This window comes from Diadema antillarum, unplaced genomic scaffold (genome assembly GCF_040938485.1).
Source record: "Diadema antillarum isolate AM-2024a unplaced genomic scaffold, OU_Dant_1.0 seq00000546_RagTag, whole genome shotgun sequence".
Lineage (NCBI taxonomy): Eukaryota > Metazoa > Echinodermata > Echinoidea > Diadematoida > Diadematidae > Diadema > Diadema antillarum.
The window spans coordinates 1,252,474-1,272,495 of NW_027271492.1; the positions used below are offsets into that span (position 1 = coordinate 1,252,474).

Sequence of the window (20,022 nt, forward strand, 5' to 3'; positions counted from 1 at the left end):
GTGTGGTGTCTTTCCTTGCGTCATGAATTTGAGCGGACGCTAAAATGGCCCCAGAACGTGAAAACTCAGACAACATTTTTTTTTTTAATACTCAAACGGATTCTCCTCACCAGATTACACAGAGCTTCCTATATAATCTGCTGTTTTATTCGACCACAGAAAAATAATGATAAAACTTTCGGTGCCGCGCGAATGCTTGATAGCGACAGTTGATGCCGTCATGCGTTGATAAGGACATAAAAGTAATATGAAGAGAATTCTACAAAATGTTAGAATTCTTTTTTCGATTACTATGTCAGAGCGTTGGCCTGTTTAACACTTCATTTGGAAAATGACATCACTGTTTATAACAATATATTCCAAATAGCGTAATATTTGTTAAACGATGTAAAGGGAAGTAATTGTGACATCCCAAAGCAATTCTGACATCGCGCGCTGCTTCGATCGCCACTTCGTCACTAACTCACTGGTTAAATGGCACAAATAGGCCTACAACCATTTTGTGACCAGGGGGGTGTTTCATAAAGCTGTTCGTAAAGTTACGAACAACTTACGAGCGACTGGTGATCAGTTCTGATGTGCTATACTTATCAGAATTTCCATAATTCAGCACAAGAACTGATCACCAGTCGCTCGTAAGTTGTTCGTAACTTTACGAGCAGCTTTATGAAACACCCCCCAGGTGCGCCCAGCTTCATAAGGTCGCTATGGGCCACGGGGATCCTCACGACATCGCATCCACCATGCTCACCTCAATTCCCCCTTCGTTTGCTATATATGCAGACACTATTGTAACTGAAATTTCATGACGGATCCAGGGGTGCCCTGATCATGATAGGGGGGGGGGGGGGTAAGTGAGGAGGAGGAGGGGGATTTTCCACATTTTCTGTATTTTCACCTAACTTGATTTTGATTTGTTAAAATGATCTCCTGAGATCTTCCCCCGCCCTCCCCCGCCGAAGAGGAGGGGGTGGGGGGGGGGGGGGGGGGGAAGGGTGGGGTTGAAGCCGCAGAGTCCTTAAACTATGGTTTGTTTTTTGTTTTTAAATCTCCTGTAGAATCGAATAAGATAGAACTAAGTTGAAAACTACCCATGACAAAAGGAATACATTTTGAAGAAATTTTCTGTACAACTAAGAGTAAGAGAACACAATTTTATGACAATTTTGGGGGAAGGTTGGCCTACTTTGATGAAATTTCACGTCTGCTTATAACCGTCACGTGGCGGCTACCCTCGTCTTAGCCCCGCTTTGGGGAAAGGTAACAAATTTAACTTGTTGCCCCTTCGACCAAAGTGGGATTCTATTACCCTAGAAATGCTATCTCCCACGTTTGGTGAAAATCCGTCGAAGATTTCTCGAACAGATGCAGAAAATGTGGAAAATTCCCCTCCTTTCCCTCACTCAACCCCCCCCCCCCCATAAGGACACCTCTCGATCCGCCACAATAAAACATGAAATGTCAGTCATTAATGTCTTCATAGCATTAACCCTATCTTTTTTTTTTTTTTTTTTTTTTTTTTTGGGGGGGGGGGTTCGGCGAAAGAAGATAAGATTCCACAGTTTAGGGACTCTGAGGCTTACCCCCCCCCCCCCCTTCCCCCTTCCGCGGGGTATGTGTGTGTGTGGGGGGGGGGGTCATTTTCTAAAATTAAGATCATATTACAATAAAATGCAATCTGCCAAGTTTTGTGAAAATCCGTTGTAGATTTTTCAAGAAGATGCTGAAAATGTGGAAAATCCCCCTCCGCCCCCCCCCCCCCAATCTGGGCACCCCATGGGTTCGCCATAATCAAACGTGAAATTTCAGTCATTAATGTCTTCATCAGCACTAACTTACCTCTATCTTTTCCAGTTTGACAGAAGAAGAAAAAATGCAGCCTGAGTTTAGTGACCCTTAATAAGGCTTCAACCCCCTCCCCCCTCCTTTGGCGGGGGCTCATTTTATCAATTAAGATCATACTACCATAAACATGTTATCTGCCAAGTTTGATGAAAATCCGTTGTGTATTTTTAAAGAAGATGCGGAAAAGGTGAACAATCCCTCTCCTCCTCCCCCCCCCCCCTCCATCCCTCGACCTCAGCTGGGCACCCCTGAATCCGTCCTAATCAAATATGAAATTTCAGTCATTAATGTCTTCATATCACTAACTTACTTCTATCTTTTCTGGTTAGACAGAAGAAGATTTAAAAATTCTAGATATTAGGGATCTGACGCTTCATCCCCCTTTTTTTGGCGGGGGGGGGGGAGGGTATTAGGACTCATTTTAACGAATAAAGATCATACCACCGTAAAGATGCTGTCTGTCAAGCTTATAAATCTGTCGTGAGATTCATCGAGAAGATGCTGAAAATGTGGAAAATCCCATTCGTCTACGTTACCCCCACCCCCCCCCCCCCCCCCTCACACACACACATCAGGGCATGCACTCCAGGATCCGCTATAATCAAAAATGAAATTTCAGTCATTAATGTCTTCAGAGCACTAACTTAGCTCTACCTTTTTTCGTTTCGGCAGAAGAAGAGAGAGAAAAAATCCATAGTTCAGGGACTTTGAGGCGTCACCCCCCCCCCCCCCTCCTTCGGTGGTGGTGGCGGGACTCATTTTAACAAATTACAACCATATCACTATTAAGATGCTATCTGCCAAATCTGGTGAAAATCCGTTGTGGGGTTTGCAAGAAAATATCGAAAATGTTTAAAAAAAGACAAGTGGTCGCTATAGACAGACACGTGGTAAAGGAGTAATGATTCATCCACAGGTTTGATTGAGAGTTTCTCTTCCATCTATTAATAATATAGGTGAAATGAACGGTTTGCACATATCCCGGCGGCTTTTGCACATTTCCCGGCAAAATTGAACATTTGCACATTTCCCGGTGTCACGTTTGCACATTTCCCGTTGAGGAAATTCAGAGATTTGCACATTTCCCGGCGAGACGTTTGCACATTTCCCGGCATTTGCACATTTCCCGGTATTGCACATTTCCCGGCTCCACACACCCTCACCTGAGTGCAAATATCAAAAACAATAACTGAAATAGTACTACATAATCATCATAATCGACATTCTTTGAGGGGAGTGGACAAGAAATTTGTTTCTCCTCGTAATATGGCCCATGCCCCCGATGTTGCATATTATGTATCGTAAAAACCATTGTTCTATAGGTCCTAGCATTCATTAGACAGGGGAAGCAGAGGTGACTCGAGAAAAGTCATAGGGCCTATTATTCATTGGAGGGCGCAGTCGCGAAGTAGGGGTGTAAATGGTATACTTTTTGGAGGCACCGAGGCCCATACCAGAACTTCTCGAAATTAGGCAAAGTATTTGGTTAAATATTTGGGATCAACATAACGTAGTTCTATCTTCTTCGGTTCGACAGAAGAAGATTAAAAATTCCAGAGATTTAGGAATCTTAAGCTTCAACTCCCCCTCCATCCACGAAAGGGGTCAGGGAGGGGAGTTGAAGCCCCCCCCCCCCCCCCCCCACATGGCCTCGTGCCTGCATCCCTGGATTTATCATTAAACCTGAACTACTGTTATCAATGTCTTTATAGCACCAACCAAGCTCTATCTTACTTGGCTACAGAATATAAGAAGAATTTTGATAAAACCGTAGTTCTGGGACTTTGAGCCCCCCCCCCCCCTTTTTTTTTTCAAATTACCTAATGGTGCTACCTGCCAATTTTGTTCAAAATCTGTCAAGGATCTTATTAAGAAAATATTAATGGTGGAGGTTCATGCGCCATTTTGACATGGAGTTTATCTATCATCTTTATACACAGTATTGCTAAAGTAAACGGTTTGCACATTCCCCGGCGACGTTTGCACATTTCCCGGAAAAATTGAACTTTTGCACATTTCCCGGCGTCATGTTTGCACATTTCCCGTCGATGAAATTTGTCGAGACATTTATTGCACATTTCCCGGCGTTTGCACATTTGCCGGCAAGACGTTTGCACATTTACCCGGCGTTTGCACAATTCCCGGTGAGACGTTTGCACATTTCCCGGTGTTTGCACATTTCCCGGCGTTTGCACATTTCCCGGCTCCACAGGGTGCTGATAATTATACCTGATAGCAAGGAACGTCTCCAATAATTAGCTCCAATATTATTAATGTACCATACCTTGCTGGATTCTAAGCTTATAAGCTTGCCACTGAAAGCTTTCGAAGTATCATGTCATCGTATACACACATATATTAATTATAACACGTATAACACTAACACACACAAACACAGACACACACACGCACAAACACACACACACACACACACACATCAGTGGCGGATCCAGAGGGGGGCGCAACCGTTGCACACTCCCCCTTTAATTTTCATTAAAAACAAAAGAAATAAAAAGAAAAAAAAAGAAATGAAACCCGGAAGTGGCACTAGAAATATTAGTTACCAGTGGCGGATCCAGAGGGGGGCGCAACCGGCGCACGCCCCCTTTATTTTTCATAAAAAGAAGAAAAATGAAATGAAACCCGGAAGTGGCACCAGAAATATTAGTTACGCCCCCCCCCCCTTTTGCAGGATTCCTGGATCCGCCCCTGTATATATATATATATACATAATACGGATATTTAAAACATTATACACACACATGGCAATCCCTAAAACATTGAAAGATGATGCAATAAAAGATATTATAGGTAATATTCCATTCATTAAGCTTCCTCTATATGGGAAGGTTCCCTCTGCATGTCATTAGGCTCCCCCCCCCCACAAAAAAAAAAAAAAATCAGAAAGCGTTTCTGTTGAGACCCTTTGAAATCAGTTCTCAGCTCATTTATGGAATCATACGTACAATAGGAGACAACTATTGTCATCGATAAGCAGTTCAACGAGCACAATGTCACGCCAACAATACTTAATTCATTCGGTCATAGTCCAAGAATGAATTGATAACTCCTTTTTTTGTGAGACATGCAAATATGCCATATTCTTAGCAATTCAATGACGAAAGGCACTGTGTGCAGAACATACAATGAGGCAATATCAGCCTTCCTAAAAGATTGTGTGGTGCACCCGTTTTTTACCGTGATGCATGTATATTGTTAATGCTGCTTGAACCGTAGGATCCAACTATGCTGAACTGTAAAGGGACTATTGTGGCAATTCTGTCACGATTTCTCTCTGTGTAAATACGGTAATATAGTGCTGTCTTAATAAGGAATCGATGCTCTTCGACCTGAATTGGCGCGATTAGCCTTCATCATCCTGTAAGTTTTCGTTTGGCTGTCAAACAGCCACGGACCTGTTTCGAAACAAGTTTTAACGAGAGAAAGAAAAGGACAGGACTGGATCATGACTTACTTCGAGTGGTCCTGGTCGGGTCCCACGTGGAACCTTGTCATTGCAGTAATCCTTCTTGCTTTCATGTAAGTAAAATTATGTATCGCAGCAAAGAGATATAATCGAGTAAGATGAATACTTTATAGCTAGCAACGTCTCGCTCAAAACGTTATTCAACGAGTCAGCTTTGTGCTATAATATTTCGCGCAACATCGGTTGTTCAGGATGGTATAGTAATGTATAGATTACTTATGTGGTTCTAACGAATCAATATTATCTAATTAATGTTGTCGCGATCACTGACAATGATCTTTTCAGTCGCTGAGACAGTTGTTGTTGTTGTTGTTGTCGTCGTCGTCGTCGTCGTTGTTGTTGTCGTCGTCGTCGTTGTTGTTGTTGTTTGTTAGGACACAACCGTTTCTCATGCAGTTAAACATTTACTGTGTATCTCCAGTGTGTATCAAAGTACATCAGAGAATGACATGTATGAGTGTGTGTGTGTGTGTGTGTGTGTGCGTGCGTGTGGCTTTTTCTGTGTTCTTCCTCAGCAATGTGTCTCCTCAGTAGTCATTTAGAAAAGTTTGATAGTCATATTATATACATTTCAGTGTTCTGTTCGTCTCTATACATGAGCCATGGTATTCAATTGCCGTCACATCATGATGATGAAGTGGGCTGAACTGAATTAACTCATCAAAATATTGCACGAAATCAACATATCACACATCCGTCTTTACTAAATTGGTAGGTCTATTACAGCGCCAGTAAATTTCAAATGGAAGACGTCCTCACTATATAGGTGAAACTCCGTCGTCTAATATGCTTTTTTTTTAATTGGTAACGTACAAACCGATATATAGAACTGATTTTGTGCTTGGACTCACTGTCATGTCATGTAGACCATCCCTTAACTTATTATAATTTCTTTCTTCTTTGTCTCTTATCAGAGGTGGGTTTCTTTTCTGTTATATTCGTTGTGCCTAATTTCAGCATTTTGTGCCTGGATTTGTTAAAGTGATGATTAACGTGTGTGAGATAACTAATATGTTTCGTTCCGCGCTGCGCACTCCGCACTTATAGAAAAAAAGGGTCGATTAATGTTTTAAGTGATACATAAAAGGACGCTATATAGTCAAACATAAAGCCACCCTGTAACGATAAGGCATCTGTTATAATCTTCTTCTTTTTTTTTCGGGACAGGTACATGGTGTGGTGCTATACATTCTTCTTGCGGAGAAATATCCCCGGCCCTGTTCCACTACCCATCTTTGGAAATGCACTAGAATGGAGAAAGGTTATCATTGATTATTGTGTGTTCGTCTGTTTGTTTGTGTGTCTCTTTCTATGCGTACTTGCGTTGTCTTTCCTTTAATTTTTGTTTCTCTGTTTTGTTTTGTTTTTTGGGAAGGGATGGAGGTCGTAAAGATTGATAGGAATAGTTGATATTGCCATTGTGCAGATGAGTAAAACCGAGCGAAGATGAAATTGATGATGACTGTAATAAACGAAACAAAGAAAAGATATCTTTCCGTTGTCGTATAAGGAACCGTGAGATAAGTAATGGCAAGACAAGACCAGTGATGACCGAGAAGTGCATCAATTTTAATGGTTATGATCCCAAAGAATGTAAAGGAACTGATTTTCAAAGAAAAGCAGCTTTGTTTTTTTATACTTCCAGTTGTTGTGCATGTAAGAACACATAATCTGATATAAAAACGTTTTTTTTATAGGCCTGACGATCAGAACATGACGTATCGAGATCTATTCATGTACTTAAACACTGTTAAATTTCATGTGTTTGTATATACTTGATACCGGTGTACTATTTTTTCTCTTCCATCAGGGAATCCATCTAGCGCTTGATGATTACATACAGAAATATGGAAGTGGATGTGGGTAAGTGAAGCTTTAGATTTCTGCATGCAGCTGCACCTTATACATAAGAAATATTACACTCCTGCATAATAGGCCTACCGTGACAAAAGAACTATAGATGCACCAAAAGACGTACAAACTTGATTTGATTTTGATCTGATTGATTATATTTTACTTGCATGTCTGTCGGCAAACATTGATAACATTCAGTTCTTACCACAGCTGCTATTAGCAAAATAACCGGCAACACCAAAAATATTAAAGAAATTACAGGTAATGTGATGGTACCGTTATTTTTTAGGTTAATAGATACATGAATGAATTTATTTGTTTATTTATGTTTTATCAATTTATTAATTGATTGATTGAATGATTGATTAATCAATTTACTTATTTATTCATTTATTTATTTATCTATTTATTTATTTATTTATTCATTCATTCATTCATTCATTCATTCATTCATTCATTCATGCAGTAATATTGTTTTCATGGCGATATAGCCCCATCAAGGGTTTATGCATTATTGTTCTTGGGGGCCCTGTATAAGAACATATATACACAAAGTAATACATTTGATAGGGACATCCAGTTGTACATAATAATGTTGGCCTAGCATGATCAAACCGTTATGTGTAAATAACACAAATGAGTTTTTCTGTGTCATTGTACTTGCAGATTCTACAAATTTTTCTATCCAAGTATTCTTGTCTCTGATCCGGAGACAATCAAGCAAATCATGGTCAAACATTTTGACCGATTTTCGAACAGGGAGGTAAGTCAGTCATACACTGTATAAGGCCTACTACCTTTTACCTTTCCATTCCCTTAAAGGGGATGGCTAGTAACCGATCAGTGGGAATCAGTGGGAATGCTGGGGGATGATTGTTCCAATCCTTGTGGGATTCATTTAAGAGTACATTATATAATTATCTACTGTTGTGTGAAAATTATTTGCTTCAGAATGGTCTCATATTCAAGTAATGTGCAGATTAATGCCCCGTCACTGACCAGGCACGCTAACCTGGAAACATTAAACTGCACATTACTTGAATATGAGACCATTCTGAAGCAAATAATTTTCACACAACAATAGATATATAATGCACTCTTAAATGAATCCCACAAGGATTGGAACAATCAACCTCCAGCATTCCCACTGATTCCCACTGATCAGTTACAAGCCATCTCCTTTAAAGCTCGGGTTTCCTTCAATAATCATTCACTGAGAGCCACCATTCCTGATAATAATTTCGAAAAGTTGGTGATAGTGTCGTACGTCACACTGCGGACTTTCTTCTTTTTTTTTCTTTCTTGCATGTCACTTACAGTTTTAATCTATTCTTCGCAAAAAGTGCATGAGTTTTCTAAATTATATTGTGGTTTAGATTTTCATAGATAATCTGTAAGATTAAGATTATAGCTAATCACATGACCCATGTATAGGAAATGCGTTGATTTCACTTGTTCGGCTTTGTCTGGATGTGTCTGTATTGAATTCTGTGTCTCTCTGTGTGCATATATACATGTGCGTGTGTGTGCCGTTTTGTCCTATAATGCCTTCTTTGGACCTATATCCTCTCAACGTTTTATTCTTATCAAATCAGTATTCGTCTTTATTTTTCTTTCTTCTTTGTTTTCTACCTGAGCGTCAATTCGTTAACTTCTTTCATTATCATATACGTATAAAATACGTCTACAATGTATATAATTTTTATTTCATCTTTTGGAGACCAAATATTACACACACACATTTGTTTTTTGAGGTTTGTGAGGAATTATCTATAAGTTTCTAATTATTGACTGGTGATAGATGATCGTGTTAAATTATATTTTCAGCCGATTCCGTTGGACAATCCCAACATGGACAAAGCCTTGTTCTTAAGCTCAGACGATCTCTGGAGGAAGATTCGACACACTCTGACACCGGCATTCAGCGGCAGGAAAATGAAACTGGTAACATCTAAACACTCGTATATCGATTAGACATAATCATTATTTATGCCTTGATGCACTCATTATTTTCTAAAGGATCTGTAAAGCCTAGAGCCAAAAAGGCAATTTACATTAAACCCACCGTTTTTATTCTTAAACTAGCATGAAATAGACCCAGTCGCTTACATTACATGACATTATACAGGGCCGACGGAACCGGGGTCCCCCCCCCCCCCCACACACACACTTTTTTGCATCCGTATTCCGTACATAGGAATACATATAGAGTGTCACCACTTTGCCCCCCCCCCCCCCACTTTACCACTTTATTTTTTACCCCGGAAGTGGCACCAGAAAAAAATAGAATGAAAGAAACCTTTTAGTTCGTTAAGGCCTTTGTTTTTGAGCTGGAGACGTTTTTTGTTTTGTTTTGCTTAGTTTTGTTTTGCTTGTTAGCTCATGAAACCCGGAAGTGGTCCCCACTTTTGAAAACGTGGCGCCGGCCGTGTTATATGCAATTACAGGAAAAGTTTTAAGAGGTTATGTACAAAAAGAACGGCAAGTTGTCCGTAAGTTATCACACATTGCTCTGATGAATTGACTATAACGCCCTGTCGCAATTATTTCTGATTGGAGAAAGCAGCAACGCTGCAGAAGCACGTTTAATATTAATATTAAGAACATTACAGCATAACGTACTTTATAAGGCTTTTGGTCTTGTCTGATATCCACTGTCAATTGCAGATGTCGCTAATGGTCAATGAACCTGCTGATAGATTGTTACAAAACTTCAAAACAATCTACGAGAAGAGCAACGGTGTATTCGAATGCAGAGAGTAAGTATTGAATAATAATTGTCTGCCTTGTCCGTCCGTATCTTATGGTTGCCATGAAGGGACATCGTAAATCGTGAATATCGGCGCCGATATTCACGATTTACGATGTCCCTTCAGGACCACCATAGTATCTAGTTCGATCTCACTATTTTTGTTTTATCTCTCTCTTCCTCGCTCTGTCCAGTCTCTCACATTATCTCTCCGTATTTCCTCCGTCTCCCTCCTTCTGTATAAATCTATCTCTCAAAAATAATGTCGTCTGCCTCTTTCTCAATAATTATATTGGTCTATTTTTTTTCTGTCTGTCTTCTTAATCTCTCTCTTTCTCTTTTTCTCTCTTCTGAAACGTGTGCGTGTGTGTGTGTGGGGGGGGTAGATTATTCCTCGTATGAGTTTTCTGTTTGATATCTCAGTGTAGAAGACGAGATTTTATTCATACATTTAGCCACATAAACGTTAGCATTATACATTTACATTATCTTTCATATTAGTATCTTATCTGAAGAAAGAAATAAAATGATACACATTTAAAAAGAAAGTGCATGCGGCATAAGATAATAATTTTATTACATCCAGACTCTATGGTGCTTACGTCATTGACACAATCGCGTTGTGTGCCTTCGGCCTTCACGTGGACTCGCAGAGAAATAAGAATCATCCTTTCGTGACGAATGCCAAGAGGTTTTTCGCCAGCCTCGACTTCACGTCCCCGGCCATGATCCTGTCAAGTAAGGCACAAAGCATGATGACTAAAAAGTTGTATGTCTCTTTTGCAAACTTCACGAAATTTGAATGATTGAAGAATGTCTTTTAATATCATGTATTAAATTCTACGCTAATACTCCCTAAATCTATAGGGTGTTCAAAAAATAGGCCTAAATGAAAAACTAACTCCATGCTTCTCGAGAATACGCTCCTCTTTTTGTAGCGAGAATAACCGTTAGATTTCTTTCGGGGTCGGAATAAAATGACTGGAAATCTAAAACATAATTTCCCCTCCATCACAATGAAGTTTGCAGTTTTATTATCCTGAGAAAAGCTCTGAATTACCCACCTCCGTAATAAATCAGCTCACAAAAGGAATTTAATTTTCAGGGTTGCAAAAGAGACAGACAAATATTATGAGCAACGCTTCTAAAAACAAATAATAATAACACAGGGTAATATGAAAAGGAATTTTATCGGCTCGTTACGTTATACTGCATAATTCATGCGTCCGGCATTGATGGTCGGTAATGTCCATTAACAATAATCATCAATAATCATCAGGGCACTGCCAGGGGTGTGGTAGAACGCTTTCCCAGATTATTTCATGTGGGCCTTATGACAGTGAGACGGGAAGGGGTGCATGTGCACGATGTCGAGATATTGTGACTATGTTATATATAAGAAGGGTTATCTGACCAGGAATGGCGTGGTTACCAATTCTACTGAATTGTCTCTGTTTGTTGTGTGCTGTAAGAGCGTTGGTCCAGCCCACAGAACTCTTGGTCCAGGGACCACGGTCTAGCCTAAAAAGAACGATGGGGGCGCTGTGTCATAGTGGATAAGACTCCCGACTCCCCAAGCAGAGGACCCGAGTTCGATTCCAGCCGAGTGCTTACGTCTTTGAACAAGATGTTAATACCCACAATGTCCCTCTCGACCCAGGTGTCTGGCAACGCTAGGGTAATGATAACGGCAGGGCCCTCTGGTAAAACAGTGGCAACACTGAAGAGGCAACCCCGGATAAAGAAGACCTTATTATTATACACGTAATTATATCATTATTGTAAGATACCGTGTCAAAGGAGTTTTGGATTTGTCCGTCTGGAAGAGCTAAGGAGTAGTACGATGACTTTGCCATAAGTACTTCTTTATCCTATTCAAATGTTTCCATGTTTCCACCATTTCTCAGCAATCATACCCGGAGCGGGCAAGATTCTGAAGTGGCTCGGACTTTCTGTCTTCCCCGAGGACGTCATCGCATTTTTCAAAGCAGTCGTCGATGAGGCCGTCGACAACAGGAAATCTACGAACGACAAGACGGTGCGCTATAAGAAGAGTGAACTTCGTCAATGTATTACACCAATATTATTTAACCAGTCAATCTATTGTATCTTGGTTGTAGACCAAAACTTTGTAACATAATCATACAAGAAGTATCAAAGTGTGAGGTATTTAATCTAAGGATTATTCATTGGAAAAAGCAGCGCAGAGACTAGTAGACAAAGAAAAAAGAAAGAAAGAAAGAAAGAAAGAAGGAAAGATACGGAGAGAAAATTAAAAGCGGAAGGAATCTGAGAGAGATAAGGGACAATGCAGGAGAATAGAAAGTAATAAAGGATAGCAAACTGCTTATCAAGAAAACAATTTCGTCCCATACTTTCTCATACAATATAGGCCTATATACTGATACATGATTTATCTGGTTTCCACCAGCACGCGGTTGATTGAGATAAAACGACGACGACGACGACGACAACAACAACAACAACAACAAAGCCGACATTCTTGGAAGAGTCTGATCCATTCACTTTACCCTCTTAAATCTGTTGAAAACCTACAGAGATTGGATTTTCTGCAGCTGATGATCGACGCGGCCGAAGAGGACGATGGCGACGATGACGGCGACGGCGGTGAAGATCTCGGGAGCCGCTCTACTAATCGATCGACGACCGAATCAAAAACGAAGAGGGAGCCCCTTACTAGGCAGGAGCTCACAAGTCAAGTGAGGCAGACGTTTCCTTTATATCTTTGTTTATTTATTCATTCATTTTTAATTCAGAATGTTTGCTTATATATCTTATTTAATAATGATAGTAATACCATGCTTATTATAGCGCATATCACTGCCGTAGTGTCTCTTTTTGCGCTTATGTGGAAGCTTCCTTTATATAACATGGAACAGTGTTCCACAGTGTGGGACCAGCATGAGCAAAAGTTCGCTCACCATAAAACTTGGTTGTGATAACAGGACATTGTGGAGAAGATTTTTCGGAGCCGATCTCAGATTATGATAAAGGAGGGAGCTTACCTTACCAAGGACTCACTGAGATATTCTGGTGCCATTGAATGCAGGCACGGATAAGTCAATAACAATATCTTGTTTATGTACATTATTCATTAATCTATTGTGTTCATGTATTCATTCATAAGTTAATTAGTTTATCTAATTACGTAATTTCTAATCATTCATTTCCTTCCTTTTATTGCGGAGGGGGCATATTAATCTGTTCTTATGAAAATTTGAGGGCGTACAAAGTATGCTTAAATTTTGCACGGTTAAAGGCATAATTTACCATTTGCAGATGAAACAAAAATCCAGCATTGGTGCTTCAAAATAAATTCAAAATGTGAGTAAGGGATAAAAACAACCAATGTAAAAATTTGAATCAGTATGATCGGTGTTAAGTATTGTTAAATATACAAAACGTGAACAATAGTTATGATAAAAATGTTTCCAGACTAAACTGTCTACAGTTATGGTTTAATGAGAAAAAACCATGCAGTAGTTAATTCTCATTTATCACCCATTCACATCCATCAAGCATCGACTAGATTTGAACCATCTATACGCATTGACTTTTACAATTGTTTTGTTGTTGTTGTTGTTGTTGTTGTTGTTGTTTCTATGACTTGTCACGGTGTGGTCATGAATATCTCTCAATACACTGATATGTACACGTATGTTTTGTGACCCTGTGATGGGCGTTACAATAATAAGTCATATTTATGTATTATCATTCTCATCATGAGTTTTCCACTGGGTGTTATTTTTTTTTTTTGGTTTCTTTGTTTTTGGACATAAACGCAGACCATATTGGAATATTCAGACATGAATTGTGTCAGACTAACGTGATAACATTGTGGTGACTGAATCACGAAAGTCCGGAGCGTCAATGGAGGTGATTGTGCTGCTGTCCGTTTCGCAGTATACTTAGTAGGTGACGGGTCTGATTCCCCAACTCGTTCTTTCTCCTTAATTCCTGGTGTTATCGATATTGAAAAATCAACGTGATCTTACTTCCGTGAACTATATAGAATATGACATCTATTGCACTTAGCTGAATATGGGCTGAAGATGGAAAATGAACAAACAAGCAAACAAACAAACAAACAAACAAACAATGTACGTGACTCTCGGAAAGACGCATGGTCTCATCGGGTCATTGCTGCAAGCACTTTGGGCAGGAATCTAATGTTCAGCTTATTTGGCTCACTCTGTGCTATCGGTCAAACGCTGTTTTCATACACGCATTTTCACAACTGCATCCTCTATAGGATTAAATACAATGTACATCGCGGGTGGTATAAAATGCCAACGAATTCAATGTCGTGACTTGGCATTGTGTTTGCTTAATGAGTCGTCTTTTTACAGTTTGATGAATATGTAATTTTGGACTACAGTAGGAAAGAGAAGAACAAAAAGAAGAAGATGCAAACCCTTACTGTTATGAGACAAGCACTCCAGCATCGTTTTTGTTTTGTTTTGTTTTTATTTTTCAGGCACTCGCTTTCTTTTTTGCTGGCTACGAGACAACATCGAGCGCGATTAGTTTTGCGTCCTATCTCCTAGCAACGCACCCTGAGGAACAGGACCGCCTCATCGACGAGATCGACCGTTTGGCGCCCTCACGCGACGATGTCACGTACGAGACTATGAAGAGTCTCACTTTTCTCGACAACGTCATCAACGAAGCTCTGAGATTATACCCTCCAGGTGCCATGTAAGTCAATAGTCATCGTCGTCGCCCTCGTGATCGTTTCGAAATAATATCAGAGAAGACAGACAAGCAAACAAACAAACGCAGCGCTACGGAGAAATTAAACATTTTTTTTTTACATTATTATGGTTTTTAATTCAACCTTCCTCACACCCATCAGTACTGTTATTTGACTATGTTAAACGTCACCATTTTTATGTTCTCTTGGACCAGATATTACCTTTTATACTGAGCCTACACAGAGTATATTGAGGGTAAAACCAATACAATTGTTGGTCTCATTAACGAGTTTTTCACAAATTATTTGGAAATGAAAATGTAGAAAAACACAATTTTTTCAAATTCAAGATAATTTTTTTGGACGTGACTCGTCAGCCCTTGACCTTGACTGTTATTTTAGAATGTTTAGAACACTATCAAAAGTAACTGATGAAAGGATGGCTAATTGGTCACCTTCTCGTATCATAAGAATTATACTGTCCTTTCTCTTGCATTCATCATACTCATATGCGATGAACATCTTTGTTGACAGATCTGCTTTTATTTTATCTTAAGTTTGTAAGTGAAGAAAGCGTAGTGATTTGAAGACACAAAGTTGATGTTGACTATCAGAGAATTGTATCTTTTGAATTTCTTCTCTTACACATTTTGTCAAGATTCGACCGTATCTGCGCCAGAACAACCGTGATAGGTGACCGTGTTTTCCCCGCCGGGGCCTCGGTTACTTTCAATGTTTGGAGCACCCACCGCGATCCGGAATTCTGGCCAAATCCTGAAAAATTTGATCCCGACAGGTAAAGTCATATAAGTACATAGTCACCCTCTGCCAGTGTGTGTGTGTGTGTGTGTGTGTGTGGTGGTGGTGGGGGGGGGGGGATCCCCCTCCTTGTAAATATGGATTCAGTGAAAGGATAAATTTTATAAAACAACAACAACAACAACAACCATTAAAGGTATCCGTTTACCTTTGGGAGCAGTAATTCAAGAATTTTTCGAGTTATCACATTTGATGCACATGTGTAGGTATATACCTACGTCAGTTGTATCACAAAACGTCCTACCATATAAGAATTTTGCATTATAAAGCCTAAAATATAATTAGATATTACCATTTTTCTCACTAGACCATAACTGTATAGACGGTTTAGTCCAGAAACAATCTTATCATAACTATTGTTCACATTTATACTGATTATAATTATTTTTTTTTTACAGTGGTTGTTTCTATCCCTAACTCGCATTTCAGAAGTAGTTTGAATCACTTACGCTGGGTTTTTATTCATATGCAAAATGGTAAACAATGCCTTTAATGATGTCTGAGGAAAATCGGAGAATCCTGTAAAGAGTTCTGTGAAATTGTTAAAGTTGTGGTTAAATCTATATGCCGTCTTGTCACAGTTAGTCACCTTGGTATTGAAACGATTAAAAACACGGTATAAGAAGATGTCGGCATAATTTAATTTCATACTTTTAGCACACTGAAAGAGCAACTGACCTATACTTCCTTCACAAGGAAGGGAAAACAACAAGTTGAGGAATGTATAATTTAATGACAAACATAAGCAAATATCCGATGTGATATCTTATCTGTGTCTGCCTTCTAAAAACCGTGTCCTTGTGTTGAATAGACTGGTTGCGTTGTATCTTTTTCTGGAAGTATATTAACCGTTCATTTGCCAGTAATCTGTTTGTGTATATATATACTCTATGAGATTACTGCGGTTGTTAGTATTCTGTATTTACCGGGAACTAAATCGAAATATCTTAAAACCTTTCTTATTAACTACGATTATCTCTTTGGTATGGAGATGGAACATAATAACACAGGCGGAACGACGCGAGTGGGAACAGAATGTTTAGTATATAATATTAGTTTATTTGCGAAAAGATAAGCGCTGATTGAGGAAGTTTGCTGTATACACTTGGAAAACACAAAGAAAAAAAAATCAGCAACAACAACTGTCATGCACGAGACTGAAATGGGTTGTCAAATAAACTGGATTATAGTCAGATAGTGTAGGCAATATTTCTCCAGCGATGGAATGAATGGGCATGTATTTGTTCCTGAGAAATCACGAAGTTTCTTTTTTTTAATTCATGCATTCTTTTGACATTTATCGTTAAAGCCATGAATGCTTATTATTACTACTGATTATTGTTGTCATGATTCATAATGATATCATGAAATTAAAATCATACTGTCATGAAAATCGGTCTTTAACGTTGTTACACCACAATGGTCGACCAGTTAAGACGTACATTTCGGCTAGAAAATGCTAGTGAAATTGGTTCCGATTGTAAATATACAAACCTTGGTTCATGTCGCCATATAACTCAGGACGTCTCTAATTGCAAGTATAGCGTAGTAGGCCTACAGGGATAACAGCAGGTCGCACTGTATGCTTTCATCAATACTGAAATCTAGACGGGGTACTTTCGTAGTTTGAACGTTGCGTGCTATTGTAAAGAAATATCATTGTTCATTTGTCATCCTCCGTTTATTCTCCATGCACTGAGTGCAGGTTTAGCAAGGAAAACCGGGCCAAGCGTCACCCGTTTGCTCATCTGCCATTCGGCGGCGGTCCTCGGGTGTGCATCGGCCTGCGGTTCGCCGTGATGGAAATCAAGACCGCCCTAGTTCGAGTCCTGCAAGAGTTCCGACTCGAGGTCACATCGGCGACAGAGGTTAGAAGATATGACCGATATCGACATTGTGACGTCACCAGCCTTTGGAAAGTGAATGGGGTCGGGTTCAGGTCCTACCATGCACGTCCATCTATTATTAAAGGAGCGGCATGAATAGTTTTTGTTGAGATGTGGATTCAGGTTTTAACTTTTTGCGAGATGATAAGAAACCATTTACATGAAATATTTAAGAGTATATATACAATAACACTATATTCTAAGAGGAATTCACATTCTATCTTATGAAAATCGGTTTTGATAAGACTGAGATATCTAAATACAAAGCGAAGCAAAGTGGTCCTGATAAAAGTTGGGTCCCCACATTTTATTAGGACCGCTTGATTTTTCCTCTGTGTTTGGATATCTTGGTGCTGCGTTCTATCTTTAAGCATGACAGTTCATTTAATGATTATAATATGCAGGTTTATTGGATGTGTAATGTAATTGTATAAGATAGAGCCTCATCCACGTCAAGCTCTGCTTATGATGACGGTGCCCTGTATTGATATCTCCCTTGTTCATATACGAACACAATATGCATTAATAATGTTGCCTTACAATTCAAATAGGTAAAATAATGTAAGCACTTTGATATTTCACATAAGTGGTTTCCAATTATCTCGCAAAAAGTTAAAACCTGAATCCCCATCTCAATCCAAAGTATATATCATCCCTTTAACTGGTGGATACCTTTGTGCGTTGAGAGCTGTGTGATTGAGACGAGGAAGCAGATGAGCAATAGCTCATGACGTGTATCCATCACCGGCGCCTGGTCAAGAAAGAAAGTTAGAATTGTCTCGACAAGAGCTGTTTTTATCAAAAACTGTCTCGAGGTCAATATACTTAAAGAAAAAACTAAAAAGGGCCATTCTCATTTGGAAAAATCGCGAGGCTGACTTCGCGATTTCTCCCAATGAGAATGGCCCTACTTATAATCATTTCACGTACGGCTGCATAACAGAAATGGTCCCACTCTTTAGGTTGAAGGGCAGTGCCCATTGGCAATGCCCAGTCATAGTTTACACAACATCAAAACATGCATTTCATTAGTTGTCATCAACCCAAGTGGATGTGCGTACTATTAGTTGTCATCAACGCTCTAGCACACCATGCATGTCACGTTGGCTATAACAAATCGAGTATATTTAAGAAAATTATGAAAGATTGAAGTTACATGTATTCGCTCTTTACATTGACACTAGGAGCAACTACATAAGCCTATAAATGCAAATCAGATGCGATAATGATTTAATTGTCAAACAATTTTCTCACTGACCTAAGCCTAAAGCTTCTTTAGAATTCCTCCTATTTGTAGCTATATGCCTTTGGTGTTTCATTCTGGTTTGTTTTATTATAAGTAATCACTTTGTATAACACTGTATTCATGACATCTTCAGGCCCTCTTAAATAGAGGTGGAAGATGTTTAACATTCCTTCTTTCTTATATATTTCAACGCCGATGTGCTTCACTTTCAGATTCCACCTGAGTTTGGGAAAATGGGATTTATCTTCCCGCCAAAAGGTATCACCCTTCGAGTTGTGCCTAGGGAGGATGACCGTACGTAGAGAGCAATCATCCTCGCCGCTTTAACGGCTGTTCGAAAGACTAAAACGACGTCGCGACGCGTCTTTGATCTCATTGGTGTTATTTGTGTTTTATTCCAATATACTATTAAGTATTCTTTGGAAAGATGAAAGAAAGTAAACCTAATTAGTCCATGGGCCAAGACCCGAAAAATGGGTTGTTGGTACCATCTGAGGTGGCACAACCTTTTTGGTGTCAGTTTGTTTGTCGGGCATAGATATGCTTATCAAGCTATGATAGCATTTCCAAATGAGTAGCTTAGTCATAATAAATGAATTTTTAACCAATTTGGTCTCGTTTTTATATCCCTATACTTCTGAATCGAAACTAAACGGCCATACAAAGAAGAGCACTGCCTTCTGTATGTCCACAGGTGTTCTGTTGTGAACGCGGTGCGCTTAGTCTTTATTCATGGCAGCGAAGGGAATATCCAAAGGGTTATGATGTCCACAGCTGTCACGCGGTGCGCTTAGTCTTTATCTAGACCAATGTACCGTTATCATATCTAAAGTTCCTCATAAAAGGGATTATCTATACTGTTTTTATACTACCTTATCAACAAATACATCAGTTTTAAACAAAAATCACTCTGTTCATTTACAATATCATTCATTGTAATGTATCGTAGTGTACCGGTACATTGTTTTTGCATTATCTTATATTGTTGGAGGGAAATAAAGCGACATTGGCGTGGTATCAGCGTTTTCACCGTAGCGTTTTCGCGGGAAAATGATAATTAATTGAAAATTACGGTAAAATTCACGAGGAATTGCTTTTGTTGTTGTTGTTGTTTTAGATAAAAGGATATACACTGTATCATACGCTTTGGATATTCCCTTCGCCGTCTAGAATAAAGACTAAGCGCTGTGGACATCATAACCTTTGGATATTCCCTTCGCTGCCTTGAATAAAGACTAAACGCACCGCGTTTACAATAGAACACCTGGGAACATACCATAGAGCTGCATTTTACAGCTCTATGGAACATACAGAAGACAGTGCTCTTCTTTGTATAGCGGTTAGTTTCGATTCAGAAGTATAGGGATATAACAACGAGACCAAATTGGTTAAAAATTCATTTACTATGACTAAGCTACTCAT

The 20,022-nt window shown here is 39.3% G+C and overlaps 1 protein-coding gene across 1 annotated transcript; it reads left to right on the forward strand.

Annotated features, from left to right (window-relative positions):
* The first annotated feature begins 5,092 nt into the window (after window positions 1-5,092).
* On the forward strand, window positions 5,093-19,148 carry LOC139734725 (cytochrome P450 3A40-like). The gene is made up of 13 exons (XM_071645519.1): window positions 5,093-5,385; window positions 6,500-6,593; window positions 7,143-7,195; window positions 7,853-7,949; window positions 9,014-9,130; window positions 9,854-9,945; window positions 10,522-10,673; window positions 11,843-11,973; window positions 12,494-12,655; window positions 14,434-14,654; window positions 15,308-15,445; window positions 17,174-17,336; window positions 18,813-19,148. The coding sequence occupies exons 1-13, from the start codon at window positions 5,312-5,314 to the stop codon at window positions 18,900-18,902; spliced, it is 1,584 nt and encodes a 527-aa protein (XP_071501620.1). The 5' UTR covers window positions 5,093-5,311; the 3' UTR covers window positions 18,903-19,148.
* The last annotated feature ends 874 nt before the right edge of the window (window positions 19,149-20,022 follow it).